This window comes from Oreochromis aureus, linkage group 3 (genome assembly GCF_013358895.1).
Source record: "Oreochromis aureus strain Israel breed Guangdong linkage group 3, ZZ_aureus, whole genome shotgun sequence".
In the NCBI taxonomy this organism is placed as follows: Eukaryota; Metazoa; Chordata; class Actinopteri; order Cichliformes; family Cichlidae; genus Oreochromis; species Oreochromis aureus.
Window position 1 is genome coordinate 102,219,885 of NC_052944.1, and position 21,666 is coordinate 102,241,550.

At 42.9% G+C, this 21,666-nt stretch overlaps 1 protein-coding gene across 1 annotated transcript; it reads right to left on the bottom strand.

The window, feature by feature from the left end:
- Window positions 1-602: 602 nt before the first annotated feature.
- Window positions 603-21,360, bottom strand: LOC120434876 (NACHT, LRR and PYD domains-containing protein 12-like). Its single transcript, XM_039603427.1, has 6 exons — window positions 21,333-21,360; window positions 20,971-21,172; window positions 18,969-20,766; window positions 10,820-10,993; window positions 3,791-3,950; window positions 603-1,208 (listed from the first exon to the last, which is right to left on the bottom strand). The coding sequence occupies exons 1-6, from the start codon at window positions 21,333-21,335 to the stop codon at window positions 690-692; spliced, it is 2,856 nt and encodes a 951-aa protein (XP_039459361.1). The 5' UTR covers window positions 21,336-21,360; the 3' UTR covers window positions 603-689.
- Between the last annotated feature and the right edge of the window lie 306 nt (window positions 21,361-21,666).

A 21,666-nucleotide genomic window follows, 5' to 3' on the forward strand; every position in this document is an offset into this window, starting at 1 on the left:
ACCCTGAACAATTAGAAAAAGCAGATTTAAAAACACTTCATCTCATCTGTGCTTATTAAACTGACATCATACAGTTCATCTTCTCACCAGCAGAGGGCCACAAATCACCATCAATGAAGAGTTCAAGGAGATGTTAGTGACATCAGAGCTGTAAATATTGATCTGATCAATATGGAAGTTCATGTTTCTTTGATTGGATCCGTTTTTAAAAGCAGCTGTTTTTATAGAATGACAGAAACATGAGAGATGCGAAATGTCTTTAATATTTGGTATACACTGGGTACAATTGGATGTCCACTTCTTCAGCCATGATGGAAACATCCCATTAAGAAAGAGAAATCAAACATTTGGATTCATTTTAATGAGCTCACACTTGTTGAAATGCAGAGGAGCTGGTTGTGAACTGAGCTTCAGAGAAACACAACATACTGATGTTCACTGTGAAGCTTTGAGTGGAAAAAGACATAAAAACAACATGTGGATCCTGGAATAATGGGAGCTTCCATCTTTAAAGGACTGAAGAGGAAGAAGTTTACAAGGAATCATTTAGAACAGTTTCAAACATCAACTGATTGAATCCATGAATCTGAAAACGTGTTTGTGAGTGAAAGAGACAGACATGTACAGACTGAACTATCTGTTCAACAGTCAGAGTGTTTCTCTAACAGGAGACACTCTTTACACTCCACTCAGCACAGGGACACTGATGAACCAGGAGATACTCTAAATCCAGGATAAAGAGTTTCAGTGAATGTAGTGTTGAAGGTGTGGAGGTGGATCAGAGTGTCAGAGGAGACTCTGTAGAAGGACAGAGTGCCAGCAGGACAGTCCACATACACTGCTGCTCTGTTAGAGACAGAGGAGGAGGAGGAGGAGGAGGGGGAGATGGGTGTTAGTCTGTTATTGTGCCAGACAGAACAAGGACCATCATCAGAGCATTCAATACTCCAGGACTGATCATTCCATCCAAACCCACAGTGTCTGCCTCCTTTCCTTCTGATTCTTCTGTAACTCACTGATATATCAACGTCTCCTCTCCACTCGACCTCCCAGTAACAGCGACCAGTCAGACCATCTCTACATAGCAGCTGAAGACGACCATTAAACCTGTCTGGATGATCAGGATATGACTGAACCTCATTCACATGTGTCACCTTCCTGTTGTTGTCAGACAGTTTGAGTTTTTTGTGTACTGTGTTTGTGTCGATTGTGAGTTGACAGGAATCTGATGGAGAGAACAAACACAATCCAGCTGCAGTTATTGATCCATCATCTGTTCATTGATTTACACTTTCATGATGACTCCTGACATCAGAGATGTGAATGAATGATGTGACAGTTTGAAGATGGTTGAATGTGTGCTGCTTTGTTTTCATGAATCACATTAAAAACACACTTACACTTCCTCAGACCTGGTGTTAACCACTGGACTCCAGCAGGCTCCACCCTGAAAGGTGGAGGGGGGTCAGACCAGCACAGTCTCTTTCAGCATGCACACATGGACATTACATGGCTCTCATACAAATACTGTTAGACACTGATAAAGGAACAGTCAAACATTTTCACAAATACACTTCCGCGAGGCTCCTGACTACGGTAGCCGTAATGCTCCAACAATCCATCAAGCGGTGCGGCTTCGTAGCTTACCAAAGTCGTACTAAAACATTTTTGACAGATTTTTGCACACCGTGTATCAAATAAAATTGGTTTGAGGTCAGTAAGCACAACCAGAATTCATACATAAGGCACACCTGATTATAAGGTGCACTGTCGTTTTTTTAGAAGAATAAAGTATTTTAAGTGGGCATCATATTTCGAAAATATGGTATTTTTGTTTTTGAATATTTCATGTTGAAACTATTAAGGTACCAGCGTATTTCCTCAGCAAACTCTCTGATCCTCATGTTAGTGCACTGAATCGTTCTGCTGTCAGCTGACATCACTGAGAGTCACCTGTCAGTCAAATTCATTTGTCATTAAGATTACTTCCAGTCTGAGTCATTGTCACATTACTGACGATTCAATGAAGACAAACTAGGAAGTAGAAAATCATTAATTTTACAATATTTATTCTATTCCATCAAAAATTGTCACGGTACTGGGTCTGCGGCTCAGTATTTGTGTTTCAGCCCTTGTGATTATACTTTTTGACTTATTGTTGTTCATAGTTTTTGGTTTTGATTAATTCTTACTGATTGTAATCCCTGCTCCCTTTGTATTTATCTTAGCCTGTGTTTAGTCTCTGTTCCCATGTGTACCCCTTACTTTTCCTGTGTCCCACGTTCACCATCTAGTCACTCTTGTCTCTATGTTCCCTGTTTCCAAATCAGCCATGTCTCTGTTTGAAGTCTGTAGTCGTGTCAAAATTCATAGGCTGCATCCTCCTGAGGACCCAGCCTTCACAGTCTATGTGGGCCGGGTCCTCCAAAGGCCGGGTTGACTGGAAGTGAGCGGCTGTGAAATTGGATGGTCTAGCCTTCAGATTTGCCTCATGAGCTGTCTCGGTGGAGTTTAATAAACTCAGCCGTCTGCTCCTTCCTATCTAAAATATAACAGGACACTGGTGTAAATTCTCGACCATCTCACACTTCTGTTTGATGTTTATTCAGCTGTGTGAAAACTATAACTTTAATCTCAGCCAAACCAATTTACTCACAAACAAATAAAACACTGGATAAAGCCAAACAATAACATTTTTAAGTTATCTAAGTGATTTATATATCATGTTTAACCTGAGTAGCGAAAGACCATGGGGTGTTTGAAAACGATGTGTCAGAGTCCGCTGTTCTTGCCGACTCTACTTAGCTGGCTAGCTATCAATCTGGTGAGTAAGAGACGTGTCCAAAATTGTCAGAGCACTTTTGGAAATTTGTGATATCTTGATAAATCGAGCAGATATTTGAAATTTACGCAGCTACATTCTCGCCTGAATATATCTTAAAAGTTTATTTTGTGACCCAGAAAGAATAAGAAGAGTTATATTAAAACTAAGTAGCTGTCGCCATTGTAGGAAACTGGAATTGGCTGAGCCGTGCTATCAATTCTGGGATCAGTTGGGCCACGAAGGATACAGCCAACCCATTGTCAAATCTGGGGAAAAGGAATAAAGCGTAATAAAGCTTCCTCTTTTAGTTCATCCGTTTGTATCTCCAAGTCTTCCAATTGGGTCCTACATCCTGCCTGCTACACAGCATTCACCATGACAAAAACCAACAATAAATAATAAACTCTGAATGCTGTTGGTTAGCATACAATATTAAGAGTAATCAAATGATCAACAGCTGGATCTCTGACTGTGGTAATACAAACTTAAATATCTGAAGAAGGCAGGTAACACTGATCCTTGAATATTTGATTCATAAAGACAATTCCACATGTATTCTTTTATAGTTTCCATGACTTCAGTTAGAATCTACAATGTAAACTGTCATGAAAATAAAGAAAAACCATGAAATGGCTCTATACAGAGATTAATTTATGACTCAGTTCAAGAGAGAGGAAGAGGATTTTTCTTAAATGACTGCTCCAATTAATATATAGAGATCTTTCCAAATGGTGAGTTAATGGTACAGAAAAACCCTTTGTCATTATTGTTCCTATTGTTCCCCTATATTATTATGTATTTATTATTTAGCTAGACTACTGTTTCTGTCCATGAAAATGTTCCTGCATGTGTCACTGCTTATGTCATATCTACATGAAACAAACAGGAAGTGAGTGAAGGACACTGGAAATGTTTCCAGCTCCTTCTCCTCTATCAGACATTCTCTCCATACCTGAGAGTGTCCAGTCTCCAGTGTGGATCCTTCAGTCCAGCTGACAGTAGCTTCATTCCTGAGTCTCCTGGATGATTGTAGCTCAGGTCCAGCTCTCTTAGATGTGAGGGGTTGGAGCTCAGAGCTGAGGCCAGAGAAATACAGCCATCCTCTGTGGTCAGACAGCCTGACAGACTGCAGACACAGAAAACAACAATCCATCTGTGAACAACGCTTTTCTGTTTCAAAGGCAGGATATACCCTGGACAGGGCTAACACACAGAGACAGACAGCCATTCACATTTATTTCACACATTACCAAAGAAACTAACCTCACTAATTTCATAACTTTGGACTGTGGGAAGAAACTGGGGACACAGTGACACAAGGAGAACAGGCAAAGTGCACACAGAATGCCCAAGGCAGATAGATTCAAACTAAGAACCATCTTGCGGTTCTTAGTTTGAACCACAGCAAGAAACCTTTCATGTTCTGAAGGGTAGCTGACTCCCCCAACTACACCACTAGGGGGCAGTAAAAGATCACATACAATTACATTATCACTAAATGTCTGCCTTGTGTGACAAGTGACTTGGATTTTATAATGAAAGTTCATACCAACTGGCTACATGTGCTGTTTAGCTGCTATCCTATGATTTAATGACAGTGGCAGTAGCAGATTACAACCAAACTAAAACACTTCTACTTTTCTGCAACATCAACTGAATGTATGAAGCCTAAATTCCAGCGACAATGAAACATGTCCTGGTGGGACATGCCCGGAACACCTCACCCAGGAGGCATCCTTCTCAGATGCCTGAACCACCGCAACTGGATTCTTTTGATGTGGAGGCACAGCGGCTCTACTCTGAGCCCCTCCCAGAAGGCCGAACTCCTCACCCTATCTTTTAGGGAGAAGCCAGTGTGGAAGCACACATATTTAATCATATCACTTTAGTTATAGTAATATCACTTCCTCACTTTACTATAGTAAGAGCACTAAAATGTTTGCATGCATGTAGAATGTTAACACAGTGAGGCCATTTTAATGGGAGACGCTAAACAGATAGTGAGACTCCTTCTGCTTATCAGGGATGTAAATCCTTAGTGACGGCTAAACAGAAAACAAGGTCATAATTCTCTCTGTGAGGGAGAAGGTATAACCCCCCCGTGAGATGGGCCAACATGTTAGAGTTTGTGGAATGTTCTTTGTCTGTGTGTCTGTATATAAGATGTAAGGGCGGTGGCAAAAATTCAGAGATGATCCTAGTGTTTCACTGGGATGCTCTCTTCACATTGCAATGTGTTTATTAAACCCACTTCAAATCAAGCTCACTGGGTGTGTTGCAAGTTATTGTTAAATTTTCCACAGCAATTTGGCGTTGTCGAACAGGATTCCTCACGTGAGTTTTGCTGAATCGCAGGTACGCGGTGACTGGCCATCCTGGGGGAAAATTGCCCCAGTCCCACCGTTCTTTTGTTTTCAAAAAAGGGGGAACCGCGAGAAACCCTCAGGGACTCACACATGCAGGAAATGAACGAACTATGAGGAAAGAAATGGCAAAAAGAATCTGCAACGGTGAGCTGTTTTTGATTTGAGGGGAGTTTTCAAGCGGACCACAGAGAGGGAAAACCTCAAAAAACTACGCCTAAATTAAGGACTGTCGTGGGAAGGACTCTTCTGTCCTTGGGTTTATGGTTTTTAACACTTTGTACCAAAGCAAAGGCTGCAGAGGGGACGCCTGGCTGCAATGGGTGCTGAGCTCAGCAAAGCGGCTACAGGAGCTATGGGGAGGTTTTGTCGCTGGAGGTGGTCTGGGTGAAAACTCCAAATGGGTGAAGTATATGTTGTGTGAGAGAAAGAGAGATGTCGACAAAGAAAATAGTTAAATCAGGTGATGTGCGTGGGATGAACGATAAGAAGAGGTGTGTTAAATGTGGAAAAGTGATATTTTTACTGAATCAGAGAATGAAAATGTAAGGTAGTGATGAAAATAATATTAAATAAGTGTCTTAGTGTGTCTGCTGCAGGTGAGTACGGACCTGGATCAGCCTCCTCCACGAGCACAAGGGCCAGAGCAAAATGTTAACATAATTGGAACCACAGCCAGCTGTGTTTTGGCTGAATATGTCACAGCTTCACCTCCATGTACATCTTACACTGAAGAACAAGCTTCAAGGACAATCAATCTCTCCCTGAAGACAAAATGCAGTTCGAGAGCAACGGCGTCGACTTCAAGAGTCAACAAGGTGAACAGACAGCAACACTGCCTTAAACCCTGAACCTTAAAGGGTTCAGCAGCATGTACAAATGCCATCATGGATGGAAGCATGCGCTCCCAATCACAAGCTGGGAGGTTCACCAGCTACATCACTGTGTGTGAATTGACTTGAGAAGACTGTCTGAGTTTCACATTTGCCATACTGGGTGTTGAAATGGCAAAGGAAGAGACTGAAAGAAATAAGGCAAAGCTGAAGAGGAGCGGCCCACTGGGCTTCTGGCATGTCAGCCACTGTGAACTGCTGCAGACGCGGGAAAGGCAGACAGTGGTGGCGAGAAGTGAGCTTGGAGGAAAAATGAAGGCTTTGTTGTTAATACACATGAAAATTGGGTTGGAAATTTGGGGCCGACTAACTCGTGGAGGTTGAGAAAGTGTCTGGAACACACACACACAAGCAGAGAGAGGCGAGAGAAAGGCAGCTTTTAAGGAAATGCCTTTTTGGGGAGGAAAAGGAGCAGGAGAGTGAGACAGGCCCATAGGCCCTGTTGAATCCGCTGCTCTGCTGCACACATGCATGCAAGCCTACTAACACACACATGCAGTGAAGAAAAGCTTAGACTCATGAATATGCTCATATCTGTCATGGGTGTTAAAGCAGGGAAAACTTAACAGACAGTTTTTGCTATCAAATGCTGAGTGTATCCACTGCTGACAATTAACTCTCCAGGTTGCAAGACAATAGGTGAAACTTTTGTGAAAGGGGGAAAATAAGGGATTCTGGTATGACAAACCAGTGATCAGACAATAGATTTAGTTGTTAATATAGTAAATTGTGAGATGCTTTCAGCTTGATTGGTGCAGCACAAGTAATTTACTGTATGAAGGAAATTCTCTTTTGTGATAAAATTTCGAACATGCATTTCCGTTGTCCTGTCAACTTAGTGGGTTATGAGCTGATATTTAAGTTAGTTGATTGTTGCTAGATCAGGGAAAGATGACTGGATTATAAAACAAGTGAATAAGATGTAGCAGAGGGCTGAAATGAGTTTCCTGTTTCTGATGTATGGGTGAAGCTTTGTGATTTTTCTGGCAGATTTACCCTCCTGAGTTGAAAAGCATGTGTCATGACTTAACTAGGCCTTTCTCAATTTTTACTTTAATAGTGCACTGAAAGTTTTTTATTTGATAATATCTATGTCATTTAAGCAGATCTGCACGATTTGAACAGAAAGCGCTACACAACATGTTGTCAGGAACGATCGCAAAGTGAGTTTCTCCATATTAAAATGGGCTCAGGAGAAAGCCACTTATCTGGGACACAATCAGATAAAAGTCCCTGTCTAAAAGGATTCAGCGAGGTAATCCAGTCCAAATTCTTCTTTTTCTTTTTGAAATGGCGTCATATTGCTGGCAGTAGAAACTTGCGACGAGAGATTCCACTATCAGCAATTAATGAAAAAATGGGGAACTGACTGGGCTGACAAAAGTTGACTGACTTGACTGACTTAACACTACTATGCAAGGTTGCACCTCCACCCAGATGTGACAAAGGGATGTATGTATGGATGTATGTCTTTTGTTGCAGGAGGATGACAGTGACCAGAGGGGGAAACTTTACACATGAGTGTGTGGTCCCTGCAGATTTAATCTTTAGCTGTAATTTTTCTGGGTTACTGGTTTTTGTGTGAAGGAAACCGTGTTTACAGGCTATATGTTGATTATGCTATTGCACTGTGTTGTTGGGAAAATGGTAAATACAGTGTGAGACATACTGTGTTGAAATCAGTGTTAACAATCTACTGTAAAAAGGGTAAGTTTATGACCTTTTATAGCACCTCTGGAATCTGGTGACCTAGGCCTGACCTCCAGGTGCTACTGCTAACATTTGTTTCTCTTTAAGAGTGCTTGTCAAGGATTCAGCACACAGACAGACAAGTAAAAATTGAGCAGATGTGCAGTGATTATAGAATAGTTTAATGTTGGGGTCATTATTTGACCACTATTGAGCTCATAGTGATAAAATAAGTGGAGTGACATTACATACGGAAAGTCACTGATTACAGTAATTTGGAATGAACACATGGGGTGATCCATGACTTGGGCAAATTATGGACATAGTAGTGTTTTTAGTGATTTGGGGAAATAAACTGCACATGGCACACTTGTGTCTGTACTGCTGGCTGCCTACTTGCTGCCTACTCTTATAACCTACAGTTGTTTACAAATGTGAAGTTCATATTAACTCACATTTTGTTTTGTTTTCTAGGCAATGGTAGTGTGGCTGCAGGCTCCAGGCAGAGTTAGGAGTTAAAAAGACTTAACATGGAAACGAGAGAGTGAGGGGTGTGAAGGGACTGTGGCAGCTTTGGCAATGGATGTGCTAATTCTACTCAGTGTCCCCAGTGTCCCTCAGAATGCTGTTGAAGGTCTCCGAGAGGATTGGGTTGAAGTGGACTGGGGCTTCTGCCAGACGTTCCCAGTGCACCCTCAGTATACGTTTAGACAGGAGTAGGCAACTCCAAGCCTCGAGGGCCGGTGTCCTGCAGGTTTTAGATGTGTCCTTGATCCAACACAGCTGATTCAAATGGATTACCTCCTCAACATATCTTGTAGTTCTGTGGAGGCCTGGTAATGAAGTAATCATTTGATTCAGGGTTGTTGACGCAGGGTGATATCTAAAACCTGCAGCACACCGGCCTTCGAGGCCTGGAGTTGCCCACCCCTGCGTTTAGGTAGTCTATCCAGCATCCTCCTCTGCCATCTGATCCAACTCACAACCAGGAGGTGATCAGTTGACAGCTCAGCCCCTCTTTTCACCCGGGTATCATATGGCCTCAGGTCTGGTGATACGATTAAAAAATTGATCATTGACCTACAGCCCTTATGCACTTATGGACACACTTGTGTTCAAACATGGTGTTCGTTATTGGGAAACTTTGGTTCACAAGTCCAATAACAAAATACTGCTCTGGTTCAGATCTGAGAGGTTGTGTCTCCCAGTCACACCCCTCCAGGTCTCACTGTCGTTGTCCACATGAGCATTGAAGTCTCCCAGCAGGACAACACAGTCCCTCAAGCACCCCACCCAGGGACTTCAAGAAGGATGTGTACACTGAACCGTCGTTGGTTGCATAAGCACAGACGACAGTCAGGACCCGTTCCCCAACCCGAAGGCACAGGGAACAAACCCTCGAAGGGTAATTAAAATTTTATGATGTGAAATGCAGAAAATGAACTTGACAGCTGGGGATCATTCACTAGTAATAATAAGACATGACTGAATCTATATCACACTTAAAGCACTCTGTAAATAAAATAGTGAAAACATGGTACTTCCAGTTGATTGTAAACCCAAGCCCAAACATGACATGCTCTGGACCAAGTTATAGTTTCAGCATGTAGTTACAATGGTGATCTAGCCAGATTCAGAGAGGTACCTTAATGACACTGAAATCTCTGACTTTAAGCACCATGTACCTCACTAGCAATGTTCCCCCTAAGCTGCACGCATGCGCAATTGCGCACTGCTGGCATGCTCTCTGCGCACAGAAAATCTGCGTTGAAAACAGAAAAAAATCTAACCTGAATTGAAATTAAAATAAATACGTTAACAATTCTGTTTATCAGTGTTAGTCAGTAAGTGACTGGCTGCCCCGGTATGGGATTAGAACGATGCCACCTTATCCCATAGTCCAGGCGATAATGCGATTCACATTCGTAAATATGCAGCCCCCCGCCTTTCCTATTGGTGGAAATATGTGCCATGTCGACCAATCAAAAAATGATATGGCAACATGGCATTTTGGGAGTGATCGCGGTGTTTTGAGATGTGAGAGATTTGCGACATTTAGCGCAAATCTTGTGTAGTTAGTGTGTAGTGTAGTCAATAGTTTTGTTGTGTGTGTCAGAACAATGAGGCGACTGCTGAATGTTACAGGTGTTACAGCAGTGATACATCTCCTGTTGTCAGGCCTGCAGGTATCAGGCTGTTGTTCTCCTTTATCTCATAGTGGACAGAAATTATTTTTTGGAGTGGCACAAATAATTTGTGTGGCATCAAATTTGATGCAGAACATCTGATTGTTCTGTAAATAGTTTGAAATGTTTATTTAAAAAACGCCTTGGCTGCATTTTTAGGTAAACAGCTGCAAAAAACTTTATTGTTTGCATAACTCAGTTACTTTTTTAAAGAAGTAACTATATCATTAATTGCCCAATATTTGTCATTATATGCTGTATTTTGCAGACAGAGTTACAGGACTCTCTCCCAGACCACAGACTCATAATACAAGTCAGGAAAAAAAGAAAGAAAGTTGTGTTTTCAAAATTGGAGTTCAAGTTATTTTTACTTCCAATAGTGTTAACATACTACACAGGTCATGAACAAAATTTTTTTTTTTTATTGTAAGTGGGCTAAAGCAGTTAATTAAAAGTAGTCTAACATAAATGTAAATGCTGTAATTTGATTACTTTAATAAACCATGTAACTTGGATGGATTCGATGCTGGCGTGACCACAGTGTACACGTCTGATGTTGCTCACAGTGGTCCAAGGGATCGCTCAGGGAGTTTGTGTGTTCGCTCAGACACATGAAAAATTAGAGGGAACATTGCTCACTAGCCCATTAAACTAGGCTTCCACAGTCTTTTCTTTTAGCATTAAATAGAAAATATGACTAATGAAATCTTTAGACTCTAATTCAGTGTGTAATAATCCACCCAAAGGTAAATAAAGCCCATTAAAAAGGTTAACTGTTAAGATACATAATTTACATATATAATTTAGATAAGTTATATAATTCAGATTTTAACTTGATTTTGGTAGAAAAGTCTTAAACCTGACCTGAGAGTTTCCAGTTTGCAGTAAGAACTTTTTAGTCCAGCAGATAGAAGTTTAACCCCTGAATCCATCAGGTCAGAGTTACACAGGTCCAGTTTTCTGAGACTGGAGGACCGGGAGCTGAGAACTGAGGACAGAGCTTCACAGCTTCTCTCTGAGAGGCTACAGTAGCTCAGTCTGAAAAACAAAACATGAACAATGAAAAAGTGTTAAAATGTACAGTGGAGCAAAAAAGTATTTAGTCAGCCACCAATTGTGCAAGCTCTCCCAGTTAAAAAGATGAGAGAGGCCTGTAATTTTCATCATGGATGTACCTCAACTATGAGAGAAAAAATGACAAAAAAAAATCCAGAAAATCACATTATCTGATTTTTAAAGAATTTATTTGCAAATTATTATAAGTAATTGGTCAATAACAAAAGTTCATCTCAATACGTTGTTATATACTGTTTGTTGGCAATGACAGAGGTCAAATGTTTTCTGTAAGTCTTCACAAGGTTTTCACACACTGTTGCTGATATTTTGGCCCATTCCTCCAAGCAGATTCTCCTCTAGAGTGATGTTTTGGGGCTGTCGGCGAGCGACACAGACTTTCAACTCCCTCCAAAGATTTTCTCTGGGATTGAGATCTGGAGACTGCCTAGGCCACTCCAGGACCTTGAAATGCTTCTTATGAAGCCACTCCTTCATTACCCAGGCGGTGATTGGTCATGCTGAAAGACCCAGCCATGTTTGATCCTCAATGCCCTTGCTGACGGAAGGTTTTCACTCAAAATCTGAAGCAACATGGCCCCATTCATTATTTTCTTTACACGGATCAGTCATCCTGGTCCCTTTGCAGAAAAACACCCCAAAGCATGATGTTTCCACCCCCATGCTTCACAGTAGGTATGGTGTTCTTTGGATTCAATTCAGCATTGTTTTTCCTCCAAACACGACAAGTAGAGTTTTTACCAAAATGTTCTATTTTAGTTTAATCTGACCATATGACATTCTCCCAATCAATTCAATTCAATTTTATTTATACACCGCCAAATCACAACAGTCGCCTCAAGGAGCTGTTCCTCTTCTGGATCATCCAAATGCTCTCTAACAAACTTCAGATGGGCATGGACATTTACTGGCTTAAGCAGGGGGGCACGTCTGGCACAGTAGGACTGCACTTGTGTTGAGCCCCAGATCAAGAGAGATTATCAGTGGTCTCCCTTCCATTTTCAATTAATTGCCTCCACAGTTGAATTCTTCACACCAAGCTGCTTACCTATTGCAGAGTCAGTCTTCCCAGTCTGGTGCAGGCCTACAATTGTATTTCTGGTGTCCTTTGACAGGTCTTTGGTCTTGGACATTGTGGAGTTTGCAGTGTGACTGTTTCAGGTTGTGGAAAGATGTTGTTTATACTGATAATGAGTTCAAACAGGTGCCATTAATACTGGTAACGAGTGGAGGACAGAGTTGCCTCTTACAGAAGAAGTTACAGATCTGTGGGAGCCAGAAATCTTGCTTATTTGTAGGTGACCAAATACTTATTTTCCACCATAATTTGCAAATAAATTCTTTAAAAGTCAGGCAATGCGGTTTTCTGGATTTTTTTTCTCATTTTGTCTCTCATAATTGAGGTATACCTATGATGACAATTACAGGTCTCTCTCATCTTTTTAAGGGGAAAACCTTTTACAATTGGTGGCTGACTAAATAATTTTTTGCCACATTGCATTCAATGTGCAGTGATTATTTGTGTTTTTTTCGTCTTTTTTATGGAATACATATTATCAGATGTTAAACAGACTAGAAATGTTTACTTAAACTTATAAATAATGAAGGAAACAAATTGATTCATAATTCATGAAAAAAAACAAACAAAAAACAACAACAACAACAACAAAAAACAGAAGAACATAATATCTGACCTCAAAGTTTCCAGTGTGCTATGTGGACTCTTCAGTTCTGACGACATACGCTTCACTCCTGAGTCCTTCGGGTTATTGTTACTCAGGTCCAGCTCTCTCAGAGGAGAGGTCTGAGATCTGAGAACTAAGGACAGAGCTTCACAGCTTCTCTCTGAGAGGTTACAGCCACTCAATCTGAAAAATAATTTATAATCGTTATAATTGATTGAAATCAACCAAGACAGAAAGATGGAAACCAAATGAAATCAATGAAGAGTTGGAAGATGAATGGTATTTTATAATGAATAAAACTTTTTTATAAATAACTTTAAATAACTTTTAAATAACAAAACACTAAAGCTATTCTGTTATACCTGTATGCAAAAAATACACTGCACCCAAAATATTTCATAGTTCAGCAATACTGATCAATCTAATAAACTTATACCTACACCCTCCACCCTATTCTGGTATTTTAAAGAGTACTTTATATCAAGGAAACTAACTAAGAGGGTTGCCAACTCCCAGCAAAAAAAAAAAAAAAATAGGGAACCACCGCCCACCCTCCGCCTCATAATGCTTAAATCTGTCAGGGTCCTGGGTCTCCTGACCCAGCGTTTTCTGTTCTTTGTGATTTTTTTATTCTTTCAACTTCATTTGTTATTTATTCTATAGTTTCTAGGTTTTAATCCCTTGCCCCTGATGTTTCTCTGTGCCCCCTCTGTTCCGTGCTTAGTCTTCTCTGCCTGTGTGTTTCCTCTCTGTAAAGTCCGTGTTTCTTGGTCTGTGTTTTGCATGTGTGAGTTTCCTGTTTTATTTTGAAGGTCTGTGTCCTAGGTGAATGTATTGAGTTTTGCTCTCATCATGTCTGATTTCTCCCAATTGTGTTCTCCTCCTGTGTGTCGTTCCCCTCATTATTCCCCAGTGTATTTAAGCTCTGTGTTTCTCTGTGTCAGTGTTGCGTCGTCCCTCATGGTTGTGTTTTCCTGTGTTTCCTTGCGGTTCAGTTATTCATTTCCCAGTTTAGTTTAGTTCTCTGTTTACCATGTACTCCTGCAATAAAGCAGTACTTTTAAGTTTATTCGTCGTGTCTCCGTGAGTTTGCATTTGGGTCCTCACCTGCCTCCTTTATGCAGGCAATTCATGATGTAATCGACGTAATCGACTTTAATTTAATACACATGTAAAACAAATGCACAGAAATCAATTATTTTCTACAATAATTAAATAGATTCAACATCTTTCTTCAACAGAATTGCAGACTGCACAGATGGTATCTTCCCAAAGGAAAAAGTACTACAGCTTACTAGGTTCTAAATTAGACTTAATAGTTGCTATATACAATAATGGATTTCTATACATTTTACATCAGATGAAAACTTTGGCTGTAGATTCAGATAATTATTTATTAAAAGCTAGACATGACAATTAGAAAGAAAAGTATTTCTTTGGGCCCCCCTTTCGCTGTTAATGCCCTATCTGGCCCCCTGGCAAAACTTTGCTAGACCGGCCCCTGCGCAGTTACCAGCTGTCAGCTACGCAGAAAAGGATTTTGGACTAGAAAGTAATTTAAAAAATTCTAACAACAGTTTATCAAGCTTAAACCTTCTGCTGATGATTATCTGCTGGTTTCATCTTTTTGGCGCAAAGCGGGCAATAAACAAAAAAGAGAGACGGGACTCATAACAGAAAAGCTGATCAGCTGATCATTGATCAGTTTCATGATTGAAGTAGCAACAGGAGAGGGAGAGAATGAGAGGCAGTCGCTCCATATATCGGCTGTTAAGCTTAACGTGGGAATGCTTTACAAACATTCAGAGATGAACTTACACACTTGCTTTACTTCTCTGGGATAGCTTTCTCAGAGATGAAATGCTGGTATGGTAGCACGTAGCGAGGCTCCAAATGCTCAACCAGACCGCCAACAGGTCTTGCACACCACAGCCGGTCTATCACGTGACACATACTGCTCTGACGTGATAAGGTTATGAGCTGGGTAACACTATGTCGCAAGTTTCGTGAGGTGCCTTTGTGATATTTAATATATCGGATTACATTTTTTATTTCTCTCCGATATCCAATCCAGTAATTTAGGATGGGCCCATGTCCCTTTTTCAGGCTGTGTCTGGACTAAGGCCCGGCCACCAGCCGCTCTTCCTCTGAATCACTCCTTGTCTGGTCCCTCACCCAGGACCAATTTGCCATGGGAGACTCTAACAGGGGGCAAACGCCACAGACAACATAGCGCCTCGGATCCCTGGGACACAACCCCTCCACCACGATAAAGTAGCGATTCGTGGAGGGGGGAAAGTGATATATATTAATATATATGGTCATACGCCTTCTCATTATATAAATATATATTATATATAGGCCAAGCCGACAAGCCGGCAGGGGCAGTGGCTGTGGGAGGAATTCGGAGAGAACATGGAAAAAGACCTTCGGACTGCCTCGAAGAGATTCTGGCAAACCGTCAGGCGACTCATGAGGGGAAAGTGGTTTTCTACCTGCACTGTGTATAGTGCGGGTGGAGCACTGCTGAATTCAACTGAGAAAATTGTCGAGCGGTGGAAGGAATACTGAGAGGACCCCCTTAATCCCACTGGCACATCTTCTGTGGAGAAAGCACAGTCTGGGGATGAAGAGGATGACCCGCCAATCTCTGGGGGCGAGGTCAGTGAGGCAGTTAAACAACTCCTTGGTGGTGGAGCCCCTGGGGTGGATGAGGTCCACCCCGAGTTCCTGAAGGCTCTGGATGTTGTAGGGCTGTCTTGGTTGACACACCTCTACAGTGTTGTGTGGAGATCAGGGGCAGTACCCCTAGATTGGCAGACCGGGGTGGTGGTTTCCATCTTTAAGAAAGGGGACCGGAGGGTGTGTTCCAACTACAGGGGAATCACACTCCTCAGCCTCCCTGGGAAAGTCTATGCCAGGGTGCTGGAGAGGAGAGTCCATCCGTTAGTCGAACCTCGGATACAGGAGGAACAATGCGGTTTTCGTCCTGGTTGTGGAACACTGGATCAGCTCTTCATCCTCTCAAGGATACTTGAGGGTGCATGGGAGTTTGGCCAACCAGTCTACATGTGTTTTGTGGACTTGGAGAAGGCATTGGACCATGTCCCTTGGGGTCCTCGAGTTGGTGCTCCGGGAGTATGGGGTGTCTGGTCATTGCTACGGGCCATTCAATCCCTATACAACCATTGCAAGAGCTTGGTCCGCATAGCCGGCAAAAAGTCGGACTCTTCCTGGTGGGTGATGGGCTCCGCCAGGGCTGCCCTTTGTCACCGATTTTGTTCATTATTTTTATGGACAGAATTTCTAGGCGTAGCCAAGTGGTGGAAGGCTTTCACTTGGGTGGTCTCAGGATCTCATCTCTGCTTTTCGCGGATGATGTTCTTTTGACTTCATCGGATGATGGGCTCCAGCTCGCCTTGGAACGGTTCGCAGCCGAGGGTGAAGCGGTGGGAATGAGGATCAGCACCTCCAAATCTGAGGCCATGGTTCTCAGCCGGAAAAGGGTGGAGTGCCCACTCCGGGTCGGGGATGAGTTCCTGCCCCAAGTGGAGGAGTTCAACTATCTCAGGGTCTTGTTCGCGAGTGATGGGAGAAGGGAGCCGGAGACTGACAGACGGATTGGCGCTGTGGCCGCAGTGATGAATGGCTGGATGGATGGATATATCACTTTCCTAATTCTAATATCTGTGATCACATTAAGTTCAAAGCCTTCTTTAATTATCACGTAATAAATCTTGGTGTAGTCTCTCACTTATTCCTCCATTAGAAATAAGCCATAAGCCATTTTACCTCATTACCCTGTCAGTGCACCCCTCCCAAAAAGATGACTTTATTTTGATTGGCTAATTAGCAAATTATAGGAAGAATGCTGCTCCACTACCTCTGCCATCTGATATAGAAGTTGTAAAATCAAAATAATGTAAATGTACTATGAATGTAATTGATAGGTCATGACTTTTAACCTAATCTTAGCAAAGATAACAGCAGGACCTCCCTGTGTGGTAAATATTATACTCACAATGTGCTTGGTCTTGAACAGTCTTTCAAAAAGTGAACACATAAAACAGTCTCACTGTTAAAAGGTATGTATGTATGTATATCTATATATATCTATATATATATATCTATATATATATTCTCTTATATATATTATATATAATATATATAATACCAGAGGCGCAAAACACCAGCTACTGGTAGACAGAACAGTCAGCCGAGACTGCAAGACCAGACTGACCAACCTGTGCACAGCCTGGATTGATTACAAGAAGGCCTATGACTCAATGCCCCACAGCTGGATACTGGAATGCCTAGAATTGTACAAGATCAACAGGACCCTAAGAGCCTTCATCAGGAACTCAATGGGGATGTGGCGTACAACACTAGAGGCCAACTCCAAGCCCATAGCACAAGTCACCATCAAGTGCGGGATCTACCAAGGAGATGCTCTGTCCCCACTGCTGTTCTGCATAGGCCTGAACCCCTCAGTGAGATCATTAACAAGACTGGCTACGGATACCGACTACGGAACGGAGCGGTTGTCAACCACCTCCTGTACATGGATGACATCAAGCTGTATGCCAAGAGTGAACGAGACATCGATTCACTGATACACACTACCAGGATATACAGCAATGACATTGGAATGTCGTTCGGACTGGAGAAGTGTAGTCGGATGGTAACAAAGTGAGGGAAGGTAGTCAGAACTGAGGGGATTGAACTACCAGAAGGCAACATTGCAGACATAGAGGACAGTTACAAGTACCTGGGGATCCCGCAAGCGAATGGGAATCATGAAGAGGCCGCTAGGAAAGCTGCAACCACCAAGTACCTGCAGAGGATCAGGCAAGTCCTGAGGAGTCAGCTGAACGGTAAGAACAAGATCCGGGCCATCAACACCTACACCCTGCCCGTGATCAGGTACCCTGCTGGGGTAATAGGCTGGCCAAAGGAGGAGATAGAAGCCACTGACATAAAGACAAGAAAGCTCCTTACCATGCATGGAGGGTTTCACCCCAAGTCCAGCACCCTGAGGCTGTACGCTAAGCGGAAGGAAGGGGCCGGGACTGGTGAGTGTCAGCACCACAGTCCAGGATGAGACAAGAAACACCCACGAATACATCACGAAGATGGCCCCAACTGACAGCGTGCTCAGTGAATACCTCAGGCAGCAGAAACCCAAGAAAGAGGAGGAAGGCGAGGAACCATCATGGAAGGACAGGCCCCTGCACGGTATGTACCACCGGCAGATAGAGGAGGTGGCTGATATCCAGAAATCCTACCAGTGGCTGGACAAAGCTGGACTGAAAGACAGCACAGAGGCACTAATCATGGCAGCACAAGAACAAGCTTTGAGTACAAGATCCATAGAGGCTGGGGTCTATCACACCAGGCAAGACCCCAGGTGCAGGCTGTGTAAAGATGCCCCTGAGACAATCCAGCACATAACAGCAGGGTGCAAGATGCTAGCAGGCAAGGCATACATGGAACGCCATAACCAAGTGGCCGGCATAGTGTACAGGAACATCTGTGCCAAGTATAACCTGGAAGTCCCGAGGTCAAAATGGGAGATGCCCCCAAGGGTGATGGAGAATGACCGAGCTAACATCCTGTGGGACTTCCAGATGCAGACGGACAAAATGGTGGTGGCTAACCAACTGGACATAGTGGTGGTAGACAAACATGACAAGACGGCCGTAGTGATCGATGTAGCAGTTCCGAATGACAGCAATATCAGGAAGAAGGAACACGAGAAGCTGGAGAAATACCAAGGGCTCAGAGAAGAGCTCGAGAGAATGTGGAGGATGAAGGTAACGGTGGTCCCCATGGTAATCGGAGCACTAGGTGCGGTGACTCCCAAGCTAGGCGAGTGGCTCCAGCAGATCCCGGGAACAACATCGGAGATCTCTGTCCAGAAGAGCGCAGTCCTGGGAACAGCTAAGATACTGCGCAGGACCCTCAAGCTCCCAGGCTTCTGGTAGAGGACCCGAGCTTGAAGGATAAACCGCCCGCAGGGGCGCGCTGGGTGTTATATATATATATATATATATATATATATATATATATATATATATATATATGTATATACTCACAGATACTTTTTGGCATTTGCCACAGTTTCAAGATAACTTTTTTCATGTTATCAATTAATTAATTTTAAGTGCAGATGATTTTGCATGAAATAAGGCTGTAACATGACAAAATGTGAAGAGCTCAATTGCTGTTAAGCCTCTTTGGAAGGCACTACTTACAAAGCTCTGTTGGAGGCTTTGACCACTGGCAGCAGCCTCAGAAGAGCCTCCTCTGAAGCAGAGTATTTCTTCAGGTCAAACACATCCAGATCTTCTTCTGATGACAGTAAGATGAAGACCAGAGCCGACCACTGAGCAGGAGACAGTTCATCTGTGGAGAGACTTCCTGATCTCAGGGACTGTTGGATCTCCTCCACTAGAGAACGATCATTCAGTTCATTCAGACAGTGGAACAGATTGATGCTTTTCTCTGCAGATAGAGTCTCACTGAGCTTCTTCTTGATGTACATGACTTTTTCCTGATTGGTGTCTGAGCTACTTGCTATCCTTGTCAGCAGGCCTCGAAGGAGAGTCTGATTGGTCTGCAGTGAAAGACCCAGCAGTAAGCGCAGAAACAAGTCCAGGTGTCCATTTGGACTCTGTAAGGCCTTGTCCACAGCACTCTGGTAGAAGTGTTTCTCTGTACATTCTCTTGTTGTAGACCTCTGGGGGGGGTTTTGTTGTTCTTCCAGCCGATTGAGTCCAGAGTTGATGAAGGTCAGATGGACATGAAGAGCAGCCAGAAACTCCTGAACACTCAGATGGATGAAGCAGAACACCTTGTCCTGGTACAGTCCTCTCTCCTCTTTAAAGATCTGTGTGAACACTCCTGAGTACACTGAGGCTGCTCTGATATCGATGCCACACTCTGTCAGGTCTGATTCATAGAAGATCAGGTTTCCTTTCTGCATCTGATCAAAAGCCAGTTTTCCCAGAGACTCAATCATCTTCCTGCTCTCTGGACTCCAGTGTGGATCTGTCTCAGCTCCTCCATCATACTTGACCTTCTTCACTTTGGCCTGAACCACCAGGAAGTGGATGTACATCTCAGTCAGGGTCTTGGGCAGCTGTCCTTCCTCTCTGGTTTTCAGCACATCCTCCAGAACTGTAGCAGTGATCCAGCAGAAGACTGGGATGTGGCACATGATGTGGAGGCTTCGTGATGTCTTGATGTGGGAGATGATCCTGCTGGCCTGCTCCTCATCTCTGAATCTCTTCCTGAAGTACTCCTCCTTCTGTGGGTCAGTGAACCCTCTGACCTCTGTCACCATGTCAGCACATTTAGAAGGGATCTGACTGGCTGCTGCAGGTCGTGTGGTTATCCAGATGCGAGCAGAGGGAAGCAGTTTCCCCCTGATGAGGTTTATCAGCAGCACATCCACTGAGGTGGACTTTCTAGGGTCAGTTAGGATTTTAGTTTTGTGGAAGTTTAGAGGAAGTCGACACTCATCCAGACCATCAAAGATGAACACAACCTGGAAGTCTTCAAACCTGCAGATTCCTGCTTCTTTGGTTTCAGTAAAAAAGTGATGAACAAGTTCGACCAAGCTGAACTCTTCCTCTTTCAGCACATTCAGCTCTCTGAAAGTGAATGGAAATATGAACTGGATGTCCTGGTTGGCTTTGTCTTCAGCCCAGTCCAGGCTGTATTTCTGTGTTAAGACTGTTTTCCCAATGCCAGCCACTCCCTTTGTCAGCACTGTTCTGATTGGTTCATCTCTTCCATGTGAGGTTTTAAAGATGTCTTCTTGTCTGATTGTTGTTTCTGGTCTGTCTGGTTTCCTGGATGCTGTTTCAATCTGTCTGACCTCATGTTCATCATTGACCTCTGCAGTCCCTCCCTCTGTGATGTAGAGCTCTGTGTAGATCTGATTCAGAAGGGTTGGGTTTCCTGCTTTAGCGATGCCCTCAAACACACACTGGAACTTCTTCTTCAGTGCAGATTTAAGTTTACGCTGACAGACAGCAGCGGGAAGTTCTGAATAACAATAATAAAAAGACAAAAAAAAATAACAGTTCATGCTTTTCACAAAATGCTCATGACAATTTCAGTCCCACTGAGAAATGACCATATGCAAGTTCATTAAATTATTAATTAATTAAATAAGAAGTTATCTCTTGAGACATAAGTAGAAATGTTAAATGCATCAAGCAGCTGAAATCTTTAGAGAAATCCTCTTACTGCTCTGCAGACGGTCAGCCACCTCCTCCTGCTTCATTCTCCTCAGGAAGTTCAGTGTGATCTTTATAAATGCCTCTCTGGTGCTCCTCTGTTCATCCTCCTCCCGCTGACTCTCTACGCATTCTGGGTAATCTGGACTCAAAACCTTCTGGATCTTCTTCAGCTCGTTCTTCACAAAAGTGATGATGTTGTCCTCCAGCAGCTGGAACAGAATATTTATGAATGAGCCAATCAGACTGAAATCATGGAGCCAAACATCAGATCCATGTTGGACATACTGACAATCCACTGGTCTACAAAGAGCAGCATGGAGATAACTGTGACAGAATAGATGTAAAAGTAGTTGTTGTACATGTACAGACCATAAATAAGGAGTCCAGGTGTGTTTGATGATGCTGGGCAGACTGACCACTGGGAACCTCTGAGCTCTGCTGGTCCACTCTGTGGAGGAACCATGAAGAATTAGTTCATGCGCAGTCTCAGATGACTCAACGCAGCTGTAAATGTTCACCAGTCCAATAGATCCCACATACTTTAATTTAATAACTGTACAGTACTGTCAAGAGTTTATTTTTAATAAGACATTCTTCAGGTTGAATAAAGACACTCAGACAGTTAGAATATAATAACAGCGGCGTGCACGGGCGAGGATTCTGGCGGAACCCCCACGTTGAGTGCCAGCAACAGTTCTTTATT

What these genes read in the sequence shown, in the direction of transcription:
- LOC120434876 (XM_039603427.1), bottom strand. An exon ending in GGCTGACCGTCTGCAGAGCA is followed by an intron (nt 20,767 to 20,970) that starts GTAAGAGGATTT and finishes ATTGTTATTCAG; the next exon opens with AACTTCCCGCTGCTGTCTGT. An exon ending in TGCAAACTGGAAACTCTCAG is followed by an intron (nt 3,951 to 10,819) that starts GTCAGGTTTAAG and finishes CTGTGTCTGCAG; the next exon opens with TCTGTCAGGCTGTCTGACCA.